Source organism: Malania oleifera, chromosome 10, assembly GCF_029873635.1.
Source record: "Malania oleifera isolate guangnan ecotype guangnan chromosome 10, ASM2987363v1, whole genome shotgun sequence".
Taxonomy (NCBI): Eukaryota; Viridiplantae; Streptophyta; class Magnoliopsida; order Santalales; family Ximeniaceae; genus Malania; species Malania oleifera.
The window spans coordinates 21961433-21981107 of NC_080426.1; the positions used below are offsets into that span (position 1 = coordinate 21961433).

At 36.8% G+C, this 19675-nt stretch overlaps 1 protein-coding gene and 1 long non-coding RNA gene across 2 annotated transcripts in view; both read right to left on the bottom strand.

The window, feature by feature from the left end:
* Positions 1 to 2869: 2869 nt before the first annotated feature.
* Positions 2870 to 3888, bottom strand: LOC131165269 (uncharacterized). The gene is made up of 3 exons (XR_009139527.1): positions 3568 to 3888; positions 3423 to 3476; positions 2870 to 3085 (listed from the first exon to the last, which is right to left on the bottom strand). It is a non-coding gene; the product is annotated as an uncharacterized LOC131165269 (long non-coding RNA).
* A 14486-nt stretch (positions 3889 to 18374) lies between these two features.
* Positions 18375 to 19675, bottom strand: part of LOC131165268 (cyclin-dependent kinase A-1-like) — a 7455-nt gene continuing 6154 nt past the window's right edge. The window contains exon 3 of the mRNA XM_058122902.1: positions 18375 to 18773. Within this exon, the coding sequence (XP_057978885.1) occupies positions 18712 to 18773 (62 nt within the window). The 3' untranslated portion in view covers positions 18375 to 18711. The remainder of the gene's footprint in view (positions 18774 to 19675) is intronic.

A 19675-nucleotide genomic window follows, 5' to 3' on the forward strand; every position in this document is an offset into this window, starting at 1 on the left:
TCGTTTTGTTTGGAAAAAAATACTAAATTGGATCAACAATATTCTACAATTTATTCTATTTTGTCAAAAAATAAATAATGCAAATTAAGTAGTGAAAAAAAAAAATGAAGGTGGGTTCCAAGTTTCCAACTAGAGTACTTCAATATTAGCTTACTACTCAATACAATTTTTATGGAAGAGGCATTAAAATTTGCAATTAAAAATATCAAGGTAAACATACCTTTTCAATATTTAAGATTTAAATAGAGCATTTCACAAACCAACAGCAGCAACAGACAATTTTAGGGATGTTGATAGCAAGATTATTCCCAGTACTTGCTCAACCCATTTATATATATATATAACATAATTCCTAAACTCTCCCTATAGAAAGACTTGCTTAAACCCCACTCCACATGCTTAAAAACCAACTGGCTAAGAATTTGAATTCCAATTATGTGGGTTTGGATATGAATTCCATGAAATCCCAAATTTTTGGCGTGGGTTAAATATGGAATTGATATGGTTTTGCAAAACTAATCCAAATCCACCACTTGGACTTTTGGATCAACTTAAAAAATTGAATTTTGGCAACTAATGAGCAACTAAATCCAAGACATCTACTAGAACAACATACTGAAAGAATAGCTATAAGCTCACTATTAGGGGGTGGCGATGTAATAGGTTAAATGGGGGGAGGGAGGAGAGATAGTTTTATATGTATTCTCCAGGGATTTATAATAGATATCAAATTACTTGTGTTATGGCTTGTATGGTTGTCCTCTTAATTGAATAAAACAAGTAGTCCTATTTATCATTGAGTTTTGTTGTCTTGGACCGGAATGTGCCTTACTAATCTATATGAATATCTTAACTATGAATGTCTCTTGCCTTCATGATCTATTGTTGTTTGTATTAATGTTTTCATGGTTACGAATGGTTTTTGAGATTTATATGGTGCTCATGTCTATAAGCTTGAACGTGTAATTATCGGTTGACTCAGTTGGGGGAGAGCTTTTGACGAGTGTCACACGACCCTTAATTGAGTCTTATTTGAGGGTCCATGACTCTTAATCCCTTAATTGAGTCGAAGGGTAGAGGCAAAAGGAATGGGGAGTATCAACCACCAATTGCTTATGTAGTAGAATGTCCAAAAAAAAAAAAAAGGTCTTGAATGCATTCCAGGAGGGAACAAAAGCCTCAAAAACAAACTTAGGAGAGAAGAAGGATATGGTGGGAGCTTTAAGGCTTTTTAGGAGCTGCTGAGAGCTTATTTGGCGATAGGGGTGCAAGGTTCATTGGTGGATCTTGGGAAGAACTCTTTCGCTTTAATGGGATCCAGCTCTAATCCTTCCCTAGGCTACCACCCTCAAACAAATGGCCCAAACAGAACGCTTTAATGGGATGTTGGAAGAAGACTTGAAACCTTTTGTGAACACCAATTGGGAGAAAAAAAAAAAGTTCCTTTTGGGATGGTGACATGTTAACAACCAACTCTCCCGTACACTTTTGACAGCCCAGGAGGTGGAAATTGCTCGAAAGCCTACCAATTCACAAAGAACTATGTAGACAAGGGGTGACAACCATGACAATTTGAAGTTGGAGACCTAGTGCTTGAAAAAGTATCGCTAGAAACATTTCGTTTTCATCATGGTAAGGATAGAAGACTTCTAAGACAATACAAAGACCAATTCATCTAGTGTTTTACTTCAGCAACTTAAAATCATCCCACGTTGACAAAGAAGATCCATACCGATAGAAATCCAGGAGATCAACCATTTCCAGAATAAAGACTATAATCGGAGGAGATATAGAGGGGATCCTTGTAGATTAAGTCATCAACAACGAAGGTTGTCAACAACAATAGTACCTAGTTAAGTAGATAGGGTTGGGAGAAGAAGAGAACAATTGAGAGAAGATAGAATTAAAACCTCCAGCATGTCACACAAAAGATTTAAGATTTCATGAACTCTAAGACAACAACACTAGAACCCGAAGACTAAAGACTCCTTACAACAAATTAACGAGAACATTGATAAAACAAGTGGGGGAGGACGTTAGGGGGTGATAATGTAATGGGTTAAATGGGGGGATAGATGGTTTTATATGTATTCACTAGAGATTTATAATGGATATCAAATTACTTGGGTCATGACTTGTATGGTTGTCCTCTTAATTGAATAAAACAAGTAGTCATATTTATCATTGAGTTCCACTGCCTTGGACCAGAATGTACCTTATTGATTTATACGAATATCCTGAGTATGAATGTCTCTTGCCCTTATGATCTATTGTTATTTATATTAATGTTTTCATGGTTACGAGTAGTTTTCGAGACTTATCTGGTGCTCATGTCTGCAGGCTTGAACACGTAATTATCGGCTGACTCGGTTGGGGGCTCTTCCACAAGTGCCGCACAGCCCTTGATTGAGTCTTATTTGAGGTTTCGTGAGACTCAGCCCCTTGTCCTGGCTATACTTGCTTCACAGGCCCTCAATAATTTATTTTTTTCAAACTGGTAACACATTGGAATTTTAGAAATTGGATGCCTTTTCACAGGTTCTATCCAATTTCTTTTTGGATGGGGATTATGCATGTTTGATGAATTATACTTCCATATTTCTATTACCTGCCTCTCCTGTTAATACATCACATGGATGTTAAAAGAAAAGCAATTGACACTATAGAATCAGAACATGGGAGAATTGTCCTTATGCTTGACTAAGCTGACTGTGTCCTTCACCCAGGCTAAAGCTTCACAGAAATTGAAGTGACATCCGCATATCATTAACAAAGTATTTATCTAAAGACACAAATGATATGGAACTTCACCAAATCAAAATGAAAATATTATATGTACAAAAGTATAAGAAAATGATCTATTTTCAAGCAAATATTACTTTGCACCCACAAGGTAAATTGTATAAAATGAAGCACATTTTTGTGGTAAAATCAAAACTCAAAGTCAATATATCCTTCTCTATATGACAGAGAACAAGATGGCAGATGGGAGAAATCATGGAACAGACCAAGCATCTTTAAACTATGCATGCTTGAGTGCCTCACTAGCTGTAATTCTTGCCTTTGGATTCGTGCAGAGCATTCTCTGGATATCAAAATTGATGTGTGAGCAATAATAACCATAATTCTGACGGAATAATCAATAAAGGTTTTTTTTTTTTTTCATTTTATGTTTTGGCAATTAGTGAATGGTATCCTATAAGCAGCATGTCTTCCACTATAGTACCGATAAGATGGACTTGCACCTTAAAGACCCATCAATCACATACATGGCTGTTGGCATTGATTAAAGCAAGCATTATATCACATTTTCATAGTCTAATAAATGATTGGCAGCCATTAAGGAATTTATGGTTCCAGAAAACAAAACAGAGAAAATGTCATTTGATTGATGCTCAGATATAGTAAAACTTTCAACTTACGGTGAGAAGATCCACTCCAGCTGGCTCAAGACTCGGGACTACTTTCGCCAGGTCCTATACGCAAGAAGAAGAAATAAGTAAAAGCAAAAACATTTCTAACGATTTATGAACAATAAAGGACAAGAAAACATTATCTAGAACATACCTTAGGCTCCCCCTTCAGAAAAAATGTAGATAGTCGCATAGTAAAGTCACTCCAGGCCAGGTCTCTTCATTTAGGGTACCCATAATGCTTCATTACAGAAATGAAATGAAAATGGAGTAGCACGCTAGGGGAGGTTAACATGTGCACTAAAAGTATGTGGTTCTAAGGTACAACCAACTGATGAAACTCTGTTGGACCTGCAAACAATGACTGCTGATTCACCATCTCAGCAAATATACAACCCACAGACCACACATCAGCTGAAGGGGAGTACTGCAGCAAGCTGAAGAGGAGTTCAGGTGCCTTGTACCAGAAATTTACCAACTAAAAGCACAGATAGCAAAATGAGTGGCATAATGAGAATGAAGCCATTGAGGAGGTGTTCAGATATCATGTTAAAAATAAATATTAGAAGCATTAAGTTTTTTCTCTTCTTTTTTTTTTGGAAAAAGAGGGCGGCACCTCCTATATTTATTAGAAAACCCTTCACTTATGGCGGAGGAATACCGTGGTTCCAACTTCGAGACTTGGGGAAAACAAAATCAAATCCCAAGAATCTAAAATTGACTTAACCAACTTATTCAAACAACTCGGATTCCATCCAGCCTCTATCAGGATTTGCAGTGGAAGGGAATTTGTGGCATGGCAAAGAGCAATCCCCATGCTTGTAGTCTTAGTTTAACTGTTCAAATTCTAGAATTTAAGACAAGGTAGCGCATACCATATTTGTTACCAAAATTTTCATTTCAAGCATTCAAATTCATCTAAATGTCAGTAAGGAAAAAAAAAATTCTTTAAACAAATTCTACAACAAGAAGAAGCTAGCCTTAAGTCCCACTATGTGGGGTCAGCTGTACGAATCCTTTTCCATCAATTCACACGATTAAGGGCATTTTCCTCAACTATCTTAAGAGCTATTAAATCCATCTGCACTAGCTCATTCCATGTTATTTTAGATCTACAACTACTCCTTCAAATACTAGTAACAATAACTAGCTCACTCCTCCTTACTAGTGCAGCACTTGGCCTGCGTTTCAAATGTCCAAATCATCTAAGCTGCCCCCTCCCCTACCCCCATCTCCTTTATCTTATCTTATACTAGTGTTATTTATAACTTATCGTGGATATGTTTGTTCCTTAACTTATGATTTAATATTATACTACTCATCCACCTTAACATTCGAATTTTGACAACTTCGAATATGTTGTTTCTTAGTTGCCCAGCATTATCATACACATAGCATAGCTGGTCTTGTAGCCGTTCTATAGAACTTTCCCTTTAATTTTAATGGTATTCTATGACCATAGAGCATGCCCTAAGCACTCTTCAATTTTACTCAACTTGCTATAACTCTATATATTATATCCTCTTCAATTTCCTCTTCTACTTGCATAATAGATCCAAGGTATCAAAATCTACTAGTGCCATTGATTTCTTGATTATCAAGTCTAATCTTATCTTCAATATTCCTCCTTAAATGGCTGAAATTACATATGATATATTCTTCTTATTTCTACTTATCCTAAAACCTCTAACATTGTTTTCCATAGTTCTAACTTAGATTCTACTCCACTCTTGCTTTAATCAATCAAAACAATATCATCTACAAACAACACACACCATGGGATCTCGTTTTGGATATTCTTAGTGAGTTCATCAATCACTAAAGCAAATAGATACAGGCTCAAAGTACAACCTTAATGTACACTATTGTGATTGAAAATTCTCTAGGCTCTCCTCCTACAGTCCTAATGCTAGTTGTTACTCTATCATACATATCCTTAATGACATCAGTATACCTCCTACATTCTCCCTTTTCTTTTTCTAAAATCCAACATAGAACTTCCCTAGGTACTATATCATAGGCTTTCTCTAGGTCAATATAAACCATATGCAAGTCCCTCTTCTTTTTCCTAATTTTTTTCTTTAATCTTCTTAGAAGACAAATAGCTTTTGTTGTTGATCTCCTAGGCATAAAGCCAAATTAATTCTCTAAGACTCTCATTTCTTTTCTTATTCTTTCTTCAATTCTCCTTTCCCGTGGTTTCATTGTATGACTCATAAGTTTTGTTAGAGGTTATATATGTCTTTTAGTATTATTATTATTGAGTGTGTCAATATGTTGATTAATGAGAGTTAGTAAGGGTATTATTGTCATTAGAATGTATTTAATTTGTATTATAAACAGAGGAAGAGACATATCTTCGAGCAAGGCCATTCATTTTAATCAAATCTTAACATGGTATCAAAGCGCTAAACCCTATTCCCCTCATCCATCTCCGAAAAACACCATTCCCGTGACTGTCCTTCCCAGATCCACCTCTATCCCATATTATTTCAAAAAACCAATCATACACCCATAAAAAGACCCCCCTCGACAACCCACCTCATAGAACCCCATTACTGGAGGGCACTCCACGCGCCAACCAAATGCCAGCAGGGCTAACCCCACGGGCCGGAGTGTGAGTGAAGTTTCGGCCAAATTTTTCTTTTTCTTTTCCTCTACCATGCTCTGATTCCTTCTTTATACTATATTATCAAGCTGTTACGCTAGTTTTTTGCTAAAAAATTCAACCATTTTTTACCACGCACTTGCAGTATTTTGTTAATTTCTATTCATGGTTTGTGAAGGCTTCTTTGTGAGATTTTTGGAGCCATGGCAGTGCTCATATGTTCAGTTGTGAGGCTGTGCCAATGCTATATCCGTCGGTAAGTTGTTCATCTCGTCCATGGTTGTGTCGGTGCTTCACATAGTTTGTAATTGTCCCAATTACTGATTGTTCTTCTTGTTTTTGGTGTGGTTGCTAATTTATGAGTGGTGTGGAAGTGTTATATCCATTGATGAGTTGTTCACCTCGTTCATTGTTGTGTTGGTGTTTCACATAGTTTGTAATTGTCCTATTTTGTTTTGATCGTTCTTCTTGCTTTTTGTGTGGTTGATGATTTGTGAGTGTTGGGATGGAATCTATGAATCCCAAAAATTTGTTTCCTACATCACAGCCACAAATAACAACTCAAAAGTTGGATGGAAGGAACTATGTTCAATGGCTTAATGTTGTTTGAATTTATTTAGTAGGATTAGGAAAATTTGACCACTTGCTCCAATCTGATTCTTCTAATGAGACGAGAAAAGATGTGTGGGTTCAGGAAGATTCCTTGATTGTTTCCCTTTTAAGAAATTCATTGGAGCCACAAATTTCACGAAGTGTATGCATCTAGATATGTGCAAGGAGATTTGGGATTATGTCAAACTTCTATACTCTAGCAACATTACACATATGTATGATATATCCCAGCAGTACTTTCAGTTACAACAAGGAGATAAGAGTATTGTAAATTATTTTGGAGAGATGAAGCATATTCATGAGGAGCTTAACGCCGTGCAACCTATAACTACCAACGTTCGTGAGATGCAAAAGTAGAGGGAGTAGATGACAGTTCTTCATGTTCTAGCAGGCTTGAGACCTGAGTTTGAGGCAATTCGGTCCCAAATACTCAGTAGTGTCGAGTTGTCATCATTTGTTGATGTTTATTCTGGTGTTCTTCGTGCTTCCTTTAGCATGCATTCTCCTGCTCATGCATCTAGATCTCAGAGGACAACCCTTGCTACACATGGTGATTCTAGTTCTCTACCATACAACCGCAAAACTTATCACGGTGGTTCGAGTGGTCGTAGTGGTAGAGATGGACGAGGCAGAGGCACGCCTCACCTATTGTGGACTGAATAATCATACTATGGAGCAGTGTTGGGATCTTCACGAAAGACCTTCATGTGTTTCCAATGCAGCCACCACTGACTTCACACCTTTGGGGGCAGCCAATGCAGCTACTACCAACTCCTCACCTTTAGGTTCGAGAGGGGGACAACACACTGTATCCATATCAAAGGAAGAATATTCCAAGTTCCAATAGTACCAAGTGTCACAACAAGCTTCTCTTCCCATTGCATCTCTTGCCCAAATAAGTAATCACATAGTATGCCTGTCATCCAGTACTTCTTGTCCTAGTACCTAACTTTTTCTCCACTCTTCAATATCCTACAAATTTACCTTGCGTTACTCTTGCTAATGGATCCACTATTGCAGTCAAGGGAATTGGGATTGTAAATCCCACTTCTTCTCTTTATCTTCCTTCAGTTTTATACATTCCCAAATTTCCTTTCAATCTTATGTCCATTAGCAAAATTACTAAATCCATGAATTGTTCAGTGACATTCTTCCCTGATTTTGAGGTTTTTCTGGATTAGAAGACGAGTAAGACAATTGACGGAGGGCGTGAAGTTGGTGGCCTCCATCACTTTGAGTTTCTATCTCTTTCTACTGCTTACACTGCTGCTACCACACCTTTCGAAATTCATTGTCTCTTAGGTCATCCTTCATTGGAAAAGTTAAAATATCTTGCTCCTAATTTGAGTTTTGTGTCTAGTCTCGATTGTGAGTCTTGTCTGTTAGAAAAGCACCATAGTATTTCTTTCGCTTCTCGAGTCAATAAATGGGCTGCAAGCCCTTTTATGTTATTTCATTCAAATGTATGGGGTCCTAGTAGGGTCGTGTCTTAGTTGAGTTTTTGATACTTTGTAACCTTTGTGGATGATTATTCAAGAATGATTTGGTTATATTTAATAAAAGATTGTTCTGAGTTATTTCAAGTATATTGCGTATTTTGTTCTAAAATAAAGACTCAATTTGGCTTTCCAGTTCGAATATTTCGAAGTGATAATGCTAAAGAGTTTTTCAATACACAATTCACTACTTATATGACTTAGTTTAGTATTGTTCATCAATCATCTTGTGCCCACACTCCTCAACAAAATGGGGTTGCAGAGCGAGAAAATAGACATCTTCTTGAAATCACTCACACCTTACTTTATCAAATGCATGTATCTAAAGTGTTTTGGAGTGATGTTGTACTTACTACTTATTATCTTATCAATAGAATGTCATCCTCTGTACTTAATGGTAAAATTTTCTACTCCATTCTCTTTCCTAATTCACCTTTATTTTCTTTTCCTCCTCGTATATTTAGTTGTGTGTCCTTTTTTCATCAACTAACTCCTAGGGTGGATAAGTTGTATCCATGCTATAAAATGTGTCTTTCTGGGCTCCTCATATACTCAAAATGAATATCATTATTATATTCCTGTGCTGCATCGCTTCTTTGTTTCTGTCAATGTTACCTTCTTTGAGTCTCCACCCTATTACACCTAGTCACTGAGCGCTTATGAGCTCAATGAGTCTTTTCATTGCCTAATCTTCTAGATTCTACATTGCTGTCCTTGCCCAACCAACCATTTGAGTCTCCATTTAGTTCAAGTCCTTCTTATCGTCCTGATCATCCTAATTTGCAAGTGTACTCATGATGGCGGCTCTAAGGACGAGAGTCCCCTCTAGCTTCTACTACTACGCCTTTGTTTTCCTCGTCTGATGATCATACTTCCCATGATGTTGATCCTCCTATTGCTGTTCAGAAAGGTAAACACACAAGTACTCAACACCCCATTTCCAACTATGTTTCTTATGACTCCTTATCGCCCTTCTATTATTGTTTTACCACTGCTCTATCATCTACTACCCTTTCTAAATTTGTTTCGGAAGCCTTAACCCATTCCGGGTGGAGGAATGCTATGGTTGAAGAGATGAAATCTTTACATGACAATGGTACTTGAGACTTGGTACCTCTTCCTCCTGACAATTCTATGGTTGCTTGTCGCTGGATTTACACTGTGATAGTCAACCTTGATGGTTTTGTGGCTCGTCTAAAGGTTTTTTTTGTTGCTAAGGGATACACTTAGGTGTGTGTTCTGGATTATTCTGATACTTTTTCTCCGATTGCCAAACTTACATTAATACATCTATTCATCTCCTTGGCTACTACTTGTCACTGACCTGTGCATCAACTAGATGTGAATAATGTCTTCTTGCATGGTGACCTTGAGGAGGAGGTTTATGGACACCTAAGTTTGTTGCTCAGGGTGAGTTAGGCTTAGTGTGTCAGTTCAAGAAGGCTTTATATGGTTTAAAACAGTCTCCCAAAACATGATTTGGCCCTTCCAATGTTGTAGTACTTGAGTTTGGTCTTCAACAGTGTGCTATGGATTATTCCATGTTTTATCGTTATACTTCATCGGGTAGGATCTTTCTTATTGTTTATGTGTATGATATTGTCATTACAGGTGAATAGGTGATGATGATAAAAGTATTTAGAGTCTTAACTTTTTCTATAGACTAAGTCTCAAACCAAAGATTTGGGGCCGTTGAAATACTTCTTGGGTATAGAAGTATCTACATCTTGTATCAGAACTGTTGTGTCACAAAGAAAGTATGTTCTTGATCTGTTCGATGAAATTGGCTTGTTGGGATCTAAATCGGTTGATACACCCATGGATCCTAACAACAAGTTCATGTCGGATATGGAGGATTTGCTACCAAATCCTGGACAATACTGGAGACTTGTTGGAACGTTGAATTATCTCATAGTTACCCGGCCGGATATATCTTTTGCAACAAGTGCTATGAGCCTCCGAGGACAAGTCATTGGGAAGGAAGCAGTAATTTGCATCTTGAGATATCTCAAAGGTGCACCTAGGAGAGGTCTTTTATATCGTGATCAGGGTCACACCTATATCCATGGTTACAAAGATGCAGATTGGGTTGGATCGCCTTCTGATCAAAGATCCACCACTGAGTACTGTATCTTGGTTGGTGGTAATTTGATTTCTAGGAAGAGTAAGAAACAAACTGTGGTGGCAAGGTCAAGTGTAGAATCACAATAAAGAGCTATGGCTCACACTGCTTGTGAACTTGTCTGATTAAAGAACATGTTGGAAAAATTAGATTTTTCGCATTCTCAGCCTATGAAGTTGATGTGTGACAATCAAGCTGGTTTTCATATTGCCTCCAACCCGACCTTTCATGAGCGGACAAAGTACATTGAAGTTGATAGCCACTTTGTTCGGGAGAAACTAGTGCAGAAGCTCATTACAACCGCTTATGTGAATTCAGACTTGCAGCTTGCTCATTTTGTTAACAAAGCGTTGTGGGGTGCTCGTGTTAAATTCATTTGTAACAAGCTAGGATGCTCCATCTTGAGAGGGAGTGTTTATATATGTCTTTTAGTATTATTATTAAGTGTGTTAGTATGCTAATTAGTGAGAGTTAGTAAGAGTATTATTGTTATTAGAATGTATTTAATTTATATTATAAATAGAGGAAAAGACCTATCTTCAAGTAAGGTCATTCAATTTAATCAAATCTTAACAAATTTAATTCTACGATAGTTATTACAATTTTAAATATCACCTTTGTTTTTATATAAAGGTATTAACGTGTTTTTTCCTCCATTCCTCTGGCATTTTCTTGGGTTTTTTTTATAATAGTGCTAAATAGATTAGTTAACCATATACTTCCTTTATGCCCTAGACATTTCCAAACTTCAATTGGGATGTTTGAAGTTTGTAAATGTCATCTAGTCCTAATAATCTTCCCACTTTTCATCTTTTTAAAGTTTCAATGACTCTAATTTTGTGAATAATTATCAAATTTTTAGTCTTTTCCCTGTTTGATACTTCTAAGTTTAAGCTTTTGATTTGGTTTCCATTAAACAACTAATTAAAGTATCTTCCCCACCTCTCTTTTATATCTTCTTCTTTAACCAAGACATTTACGTTCTCATCGTTTATACATTTTACATTATCTAAATCATTACACTTTCTTACTTCAGCTCTATTAAGTTTATATATGTCTTTTTCCCCTTCTTTTGTATCTAGTCTAGCATATAAATTATCATAAACTCTATGATTAGCTTTACTAATGACCCTTTTTGCCTCTTTTCTTGCCTCTTCATACTTTTCAAGGTCTTTTTGTATTTCTACAATTTGTCATGTGTAATACCAAATTATTTTTGTATTTATGGTTTTTTGGACATTTTGATCCTAGTACTAGCTTTCTTTACTGCTCGAAAATCTTCCTTTGAATTCACCTAAAATCTGTTCTATCTTTTTAACAGAGCTAGCGATTCTATTCCATGAAGTGTTCACATCTACCTTATCCCCTATTGGCTAATCATCTTCTTTGATCATTTTATCTTCAAATTTTACCATGTTTTCTCTCTTCAGATTCCACCACCTAATCCTCTTACATTGATTTATGTTGCTCTTTCCCTTCCATTTTTCAGTACATGTATCTAATAATATAAGTCTATGCTATGTAGCGTAGCTTTCACCTAGAATAGCTTTACAACCCTTAGATACAAACAATCTTCCCTCTTAGTTAAGAAAATATCAATTTGGCTTTTATTTTGTCAACTCTTGAAGATTATTAAGTGTTCTTCTCTTTTCTTAAAGAAGGTATTCATCATAAGAACATTGTATTACATGGAAAAATATAAAATTATATTACCTGACTTATTTTTATCTCTATATCCATAGCCTCCATATATCCTCTTATAACTATTGTCTATTCCAATTTGTCCATCTAGATCAGATCCTATGGATGCTTTTTTAAACCGACCCTGGTATCCCTTGTATAATAATCCATATTCTCCCAAAAATGTCTTTAAAGGTTTTTGGCTAAGCCTAGTTGAGAAGCATATGCACTAATGTTATTTATGATCTCTTGGCCAAGACTATCTTGATTTTTATTATCCTGACCCCTATTCTTTTAACATCAACCACATTATCTTTTAGGCCTTTTTCTACAATGATTTTCACCCCATTTTTATGTTTTTCTTTTCAAGTATACTAAAGTTTAAATCCTGATTTTTCAATAACTTTCTCCCCAACCCACATAGTCTCTTGAAGGCAGATTACATTAATTTTTTTTCTAATCATTGTGCCAACTATCTCCATGTGTTTCCCCTTAAGTGTCCCTATCTTTCAAGTTGCTAATTTAACCCTTGTTTCCTATACTAACTTCTTAACCCTCTCCTGTCTAGAATGGCTAGGCCTAGCATGATAAACTAATGAAAATCTTTTATAATGCAATAGAAAGATAGTCTCCTAAAACCAGCTGTAAAATCTAGATATGTGGCAAGCTCGCATGTATTCATTAGACCAACAAAGTGTTACTAATAACATGTTAAGGACAAAAGCAGGCCAGGAAAAGTAAAAAAAAAAAATATTAATACCCTTTTATTAACTGTCCTGGCAGAAACACCAGCCCGGGCTGATTTTAAGTCTGCTAGTTTCAATGTGTAGTTACTGTTGTCTATCAACACAGTCTGAGTCGTCAAATCTTGGAGAATAATTCTTTGAGAATGAAAACAAGTGACACCATGGAGAATCTGATGCAGAAACCTCTGCCAATGGAAAAAAGGAAGAAGATCATTGCCAAATAAACTGCTATAACCTTACAGACCATAACATAAAAAATTGCACCTTTTTTACAGAGAAAATCCAGCTGAAAGAGGGCATTTGGTTGTTCTGTGGAAATTTTACTTTGTTTACACCACAAATGTATCCAACGACATCCACTTATACTGCCCCAGTACTTGACAGTCAGTTCTTGAATGCTTTATCATCCCATGATTATTGACTAAGCAAAAAAATTTCTGTGGGCATCCTACATTGCCCCTGGAGCAGGAGTAAAACTTGTTCGTAAGTACCCAGGATCCCTCCTTCATTCAGCAATTGCCTGGATGGAGTCAGTATGTGAGTCCTACCTCAGTGCAAGATTTCTCCTATTCAGCTCCATTTGTGCCAAGTGTATCACATTATTAAGCACTCTTCCCCATCCCCTTTGCGTATTGACTTGGCAAAAAAATGATTTGTCAGAGTTATAACTCAGGGAATCTCAATTCTCAATGCTGTAACTCTCAATTTTTTTCACCTCTGACTGAAAGAATCAAATGAGCACATTTTTATCAATGTTTTCCAAACAACCAAAAAACCTGCAAATATATGACAATTATTTTTTTAAACAGAACTCCTCTTATATCATCTTTTAGTTTGAGGTGAAACAATGCATGCAGAATAATCAACGGTTATTTATAACAAAAAGACTCTGCCTAGATTTCCTCTGGGTGGGATAGTTCTCACTCACGTTATCAGAAGTGGATTTAGGGCAATCATTGGAGAAGTAGCCATGAAATTTTTCAGATCAAGATCCATGAATTCAAATACAAGGTACAACCCTCTGTGTGCACTACATCCAGCAACCTGCTGCCCAGGATGGTATCAGATACTGCTCAAAGAAATCCATCCAAAATTAGTAAAGCTATGAATTTAATCGAAAAATCATCAGACAACCGACTTACTATTATATTCATCAATACACTCAATAAGAAGGAACCTTTATGTTGATAGAAAAATGGATTATTTCAATTCATCTATCAATTATTCAGGAATCCATTTAAGCTAACAGATAAATACAAAAAGAAACTTCAAAAGATTGGGGGTGGGGGGCGGAGTGCATATATTTGCAGCTGCATAGAACACAATTGGACATTTGGACAGTAGCAGTCCCAGAGTCACATTCACAGCAGGCATATGATGTGATGCCTTAGTGCTGCTGATATAATATAAACACATAAATGGTTGTTTGTGAAAACTATAAAATTCTGCAAAGTGCACCAAATATGTATACAGCACAAAATCTGCTCAGTTTACAGATTTAGGTTGCACTTGATGGCATGATGGAGCGAGAATGGAAATGCATGGAAAAGTGAATGCGGATGTGAAGTCGGAGATACACAAGTGTCCTGGTTCCCATTCCCATTCCCATTCCATCATGCAATCAAAACCAATCTACGACTACGAGTTGGATGTTTTGCTTGATATTTTTATTTGTTCAACCAAAATATTGTGAATATAATACACAAGTTGGGATGAAGTAGAGAGGGCCCATAGGGAGAACCTTAGGAAGTGTAATTGATGGATGGCAGGTGAACAGATTCTGGATGCTGGGGGAAAATATGAGGTTGGGAGGATTCTAGTGACAGAGGTGTAGATAGGGAACTGCAATTGATTCTCAAGGTTCCAAAATTTCCCCGTGGAGCAAGGGAAATGGTATTTATAGTGCCAGGGTATGTGTGTTGTTATCCTCCAAAAGGAGGTCGTAATGTTAAGGTATGAACAACGAGAAAAGGGGGTTTGCAAGCCTATAATGTTGTGGTACATGGCCAGATTGAGCGAGACCAAGGGAGAACAAGTCGCAGGTGACATGCAAGGAATACTTGAGCAAACTAAGAAACAGTTAAGGAGGCAAAGCCTCCCTTCCCTCGACGGACCCGAATTACAGCCCACCAAGCTAAACTCTCTAGAATATTCTAGGATGAGGATTTATCGCAGACCCTGACATGTATACCATGATCAATCCAAAGTGCATGCAGAGCCAGTCCTGCTTCTTGCAAAAGTGTAATGTTAGCTAATGAACAATTGCTTGAATGTGACCATGAATCAGGACATCGAGATTAGGGAAAATTGAAAATTGGAGTATCCACACAACAATACTTGTGTTAGAGTAAGTTTGGAAAATGATGAAAAGTGTAGTTTTCTCTTCTAAAGTATCTTTGTAAAGCTCTCTAAGGATATAAATAAGTAGTATTGATTATTTTTTCCCCCTCAAAAGATGGCAAATCATTCAAAAAGAATGAACAGACTGGTCGAATAAGACCCTGTAAAACAGAAGTGGCGGTGTTTGAGGCTGTTGGCTGAGAAAGTGCCTGCATGTTTGCAAATTGATTATGATGCACCAAGACTCGTAGAAAGTGCTCACAGAAGCGAATGAGCCAGTAAGGTAAGCTCCTCATATTGGAAATATTATTTCATATGAAATATTTACACTCAGTATCACCACTCACCAGCCCTTTACATGCTTAAAGGCTTTCATACCCTAAGCTATGGACATCATTATCAATTAAAAATCACTTTAATTTCTTCCATGAGATTGCCATCTATGAAAATCTCCTCAAATTGCAATCTGGCAATGAAAGCATGTTGAAGTAACTTCTCTTTTGTTATCATTTTTCTTTTCATTCATATGGTTGCATATGTATACTATTTTTTGAGGTTTGTATGAGTTACAATCTCAATTTTTTTATGTGTTCCCTAAATATCACTTTTACAAAAACAAGTTTATGGGGTTTTATATGAATTGTCAATCTGCTATGTTTATACCATCATCAATATGTTAATCATGTCCTTAAAATCAACAAGAAAATTCTAGAGTATCTACCTTGCAATGTTGTTGTTAAGATTTGATTAAAAATGATTGACCTTAACTTGAAGATAGGTCTCTCCCTCAATTTATAATACAAATTTAAATACATTCTAATGACAATAATGTCCTTACTAACTCTCACTACACTCAATAATAATAATATTAAAAGATATATATAACATCTAACACTCCCCCTCAAGCTGGATCATAAATGTCATAAGCTCCTAGCTTGTTACAAATGAATCTAACATGAGCACCCCCCAACATTTTGGTAAACAAAACAGCAAGTTGCATGTCCGACTTCACATAAGCGGTTGTAATGAGTTTCTGCACAAGTTTCTCCCCAACAAAATGGTAATCAACTTCAATGTGCTTCGTCCGCTCATGAAAGACCAGGTTGGAGGCAATATAAAGAGCAGCTTGATTATCAAACATCAACTTCAAAGGCTAAGAATGCGGAAAACCCAATTCTTCCAACATGTTCTTCAACCAGACAAGTTCACAGGTAGTGTGAGCCATAACTCTATATTCTGATTCAACACTTGGCCTTGCCACCACAGTTTGTTTCTTACTTTTCTAAGAAACTAAATTACCACCAACCAAGATAATATACACGGTGGTGGATCTTCAATCGGAAGGCGATTCAGCCCAATATGCATATGTATATCCATGGATATAAGTGTGACACTAATTCTGATATAAAAGACCTCTCCCAAGTGCACCTTTGAGATATCTCAAGATGTAAATTACTACGTCCCAATGGCTTGTCCTCGGAGAATCTAAAAAATGATTGACAACACTTGTTACAAAAGATATATCTAACCGAGAAACTGTGAGATAATTCAACTTTCCGAGAAGTCTCCGGTATTGTCCAAGATTAGGTAGCAAATCACCCATATTCGGCGTTAACTTGCTGTTAGAATCCATGGGTGTATCAACCGGTTTAGATCCTAACAAGCTAGTTTCATGTAACAGATCAAGAACATACTTCCTTTGTGACTCAACAGTTTTGATACAAGATCTCGATATTTCTATACCCAAGAAGTGTTTCAACGGTCCCAAATTTTTGATTTAAAACTTAGTTTGCAGAAAAAGTTTGAGACTGAATAAATTTATCATCATAACCTATAATAACAATATCATCCACATAAACTATAAGAAGGATCCTACCCTATGAAGTATGATGATATAACACAGAATGATCCCATCAAAGACCAAACTCAAGTACTACAACACTGAAACAATCAAACCATGCTCTAGCGACTGTTTTAAACCATACAAAACCTTCTTGAGCCGACACACTAAACTTGACTCCCCCTGAGCAACAAACCTAGGTGGTTGCTCCATATAAACCTCCTCCTCAAGGTCACCATGCAAAAGACATTTTTTACATCTAACTAATGCAAATGCTAGTGACAAACAGTAGCCAAGGAGATGAATAGACATACTAAAGTAAGTTTGGCTACCGGAGAAAAATTATTAGAGTAATCTAGACCATACACCTGAGTGTATCCCTTAACAACAAGACGGGCCTTTAGACGATCCACAAAACCATCAGGGCTGACTTTTACAGTGTAAACCGAGTGACAACCAACCATAGACTTGTCAAGAAGAAGAGGCACCAAATTCCAAGTACCATTGTCATGAAAAGCATTCATCTATTCAACCATAGCATCCCTCCACCCTTAATGGGCTAAGGCTTCCGAAACAGATTTAGGAATGGTAGTAGATGATAGAGTAGTAACAAAATAATAATAGGACAGCAATAAGGAGTCATAAGAAACATAGTTGGAAATTGGGTGTTGAGTACATATGTGTTTACCTTTCTGAACAACAATAGGAGGATCAACATCATGGGGAGTATGATCATCATATAAGGAAACCAAAGGCGTGGTAGTAAAAGCTAGAGGGGACTCTCTTCCTTGGAGCCGCCATTGTGAATACACCTACAAATTAGGATAATCAAGGCGATGAGAAGGACTCGAACTACATGGGGACTCATATGGTTGGTTAAGCAAGGACAGCAATGGAGAATCTGAAAGATTAGGCAAAGGAAGAGACTTATTGAGCTTAGAAGCACTTAGTGACTAGGTGTAGTAAGGTGTAGACTCAAACAAGGTAACATCGGCAGAAACAAAGAAGCGATGCAGCACAGGACTATAATAACGATATCCCTTTTGAGTATATGGGTAGCCTAGAAAGACACATTCTATAGCATGAGGATCCAGCTTATCCACCCTAGGAGTTAGTTGATGAACAAAGGACGCACACCCAGATATTCGAGGAGGGAGAGAAAATAAAGGTGAATTAGGAAAGAGAATGGAGTAGGGAATTTTACCACTAAGAATAGAGGATGCTATTTTGTTGATTAAATAACAAGTAATAAGTATAGCATCACTCCAAAACACTTTAGGTACATGCATTTGATAAAGTAAAGTGCAAGTGATTTCAAGAAGATGTATATTTTTTTGCTCAACAACCCCATTTTGTTAAGGAGTCTGGGCACAAGATGATTGATGAACAATGCCAAATTGAGTCATATAAGTAATGAATTGTGCATTGAAAACCTCTATAGCATTATCACTTTGAAGTATTCAAACTAGCAAACCAAATTGAATGTTTATTTCAGAACTAAAGGCACAAAATACATGAAATAACTCAGAACGATCTTTTATTAAATACAACCAAGTCATTCTTGAATTATCATCCACAAAAGTTACAAAGTACCGAAAACCCAATTTGGACACGACCCTACTAGGACCCCATACATCTGAATGAACTAACATAAAAAGACTTGCAGCCTGTTTATTGACAAGAAAAGCAAAAGAAACACGATGGTGCTTTCCCAACTAACAAGCCTCATAATCTAGACTAGAACTCAAACTAGGAACAAGACATTTTAAATTTTCCAATGAAGGATGACCCAAGCGACAATAAATTTGGAAAGGTGTGGCAACAGTAGTGCATGCAGTAGAAGGAGATAGCGACTCAAAGTGATAAGAGTCCACAAGCTTCACACCCTCTGCCAATTGTCTTCCTCGTCTTCAAATCTTGAATAAACATAGAATCAAAGAAGAATGTCACTGAACAATTCATGGATTTAGTAATTTTTTTAACGGAAATAAGATTGAAAGGAAATTTGGGAATACATAAAACCAAAGGAAGAGAAATAGATAAGTGGGATTTGCAATCCCAATTCCCTTGATTGCAATAGTGGATCCATCAGTAAGAGTAACACAAGGTAAATTTGCAAGATATTGAAGAGTGGAGAAAAAGCTAGGTAAACCTATGATATGATCAGTGGCAGCAGAGTCTATAACTCAAGGACTAGGACGAGAAGTACTAGATGACAGGCATATTGTGCGATTACCTATTTGGGCAAGAGATGCAATGGGAAGAGAAGCTTGTTGTGACGCTTGATACTTCTGGAACTTGGAATACTCTTCCTCTAACATAGAGATAGTATATTGCCCCCAATTTGACCCCAAGGTGGCTACATTGGCTACCCCCAAAGGTGTGAAGTCAGTGGTGGCTGCATTGGCAACACATGAAGGTCTACCGTGAAGATCCCAACACTGCTCAATACTATGATTTTTCCATCCACAATGAGTGCACTTGAAAGGAGTACCTCTACCTTGTCTTTTTTTACCACTACGACTACTTGAACCGCTGCGATAACTTTTGCAGTTGTTTGGTAGAGAACTAGAATAACTCTGTGTAGCAAAGGTTGTCATCTTAGAGCCAGATGCAAGAGCAGGAGAATTTGTGGAAATACTCGATCCCTGATTTTAGGGATACCACTGCAACAATTCTAATTTTATTATTAGTGGCTACGTTAACTTAGGAATATAGAGATTCTGGAAAATTCCTGATATCTCTATTAGTTTGTTTCCTATTTTGTAGTTTCCTATATTTGGCTAGTTTCCTGACTTTGTGGTAATTAGTATCTTGT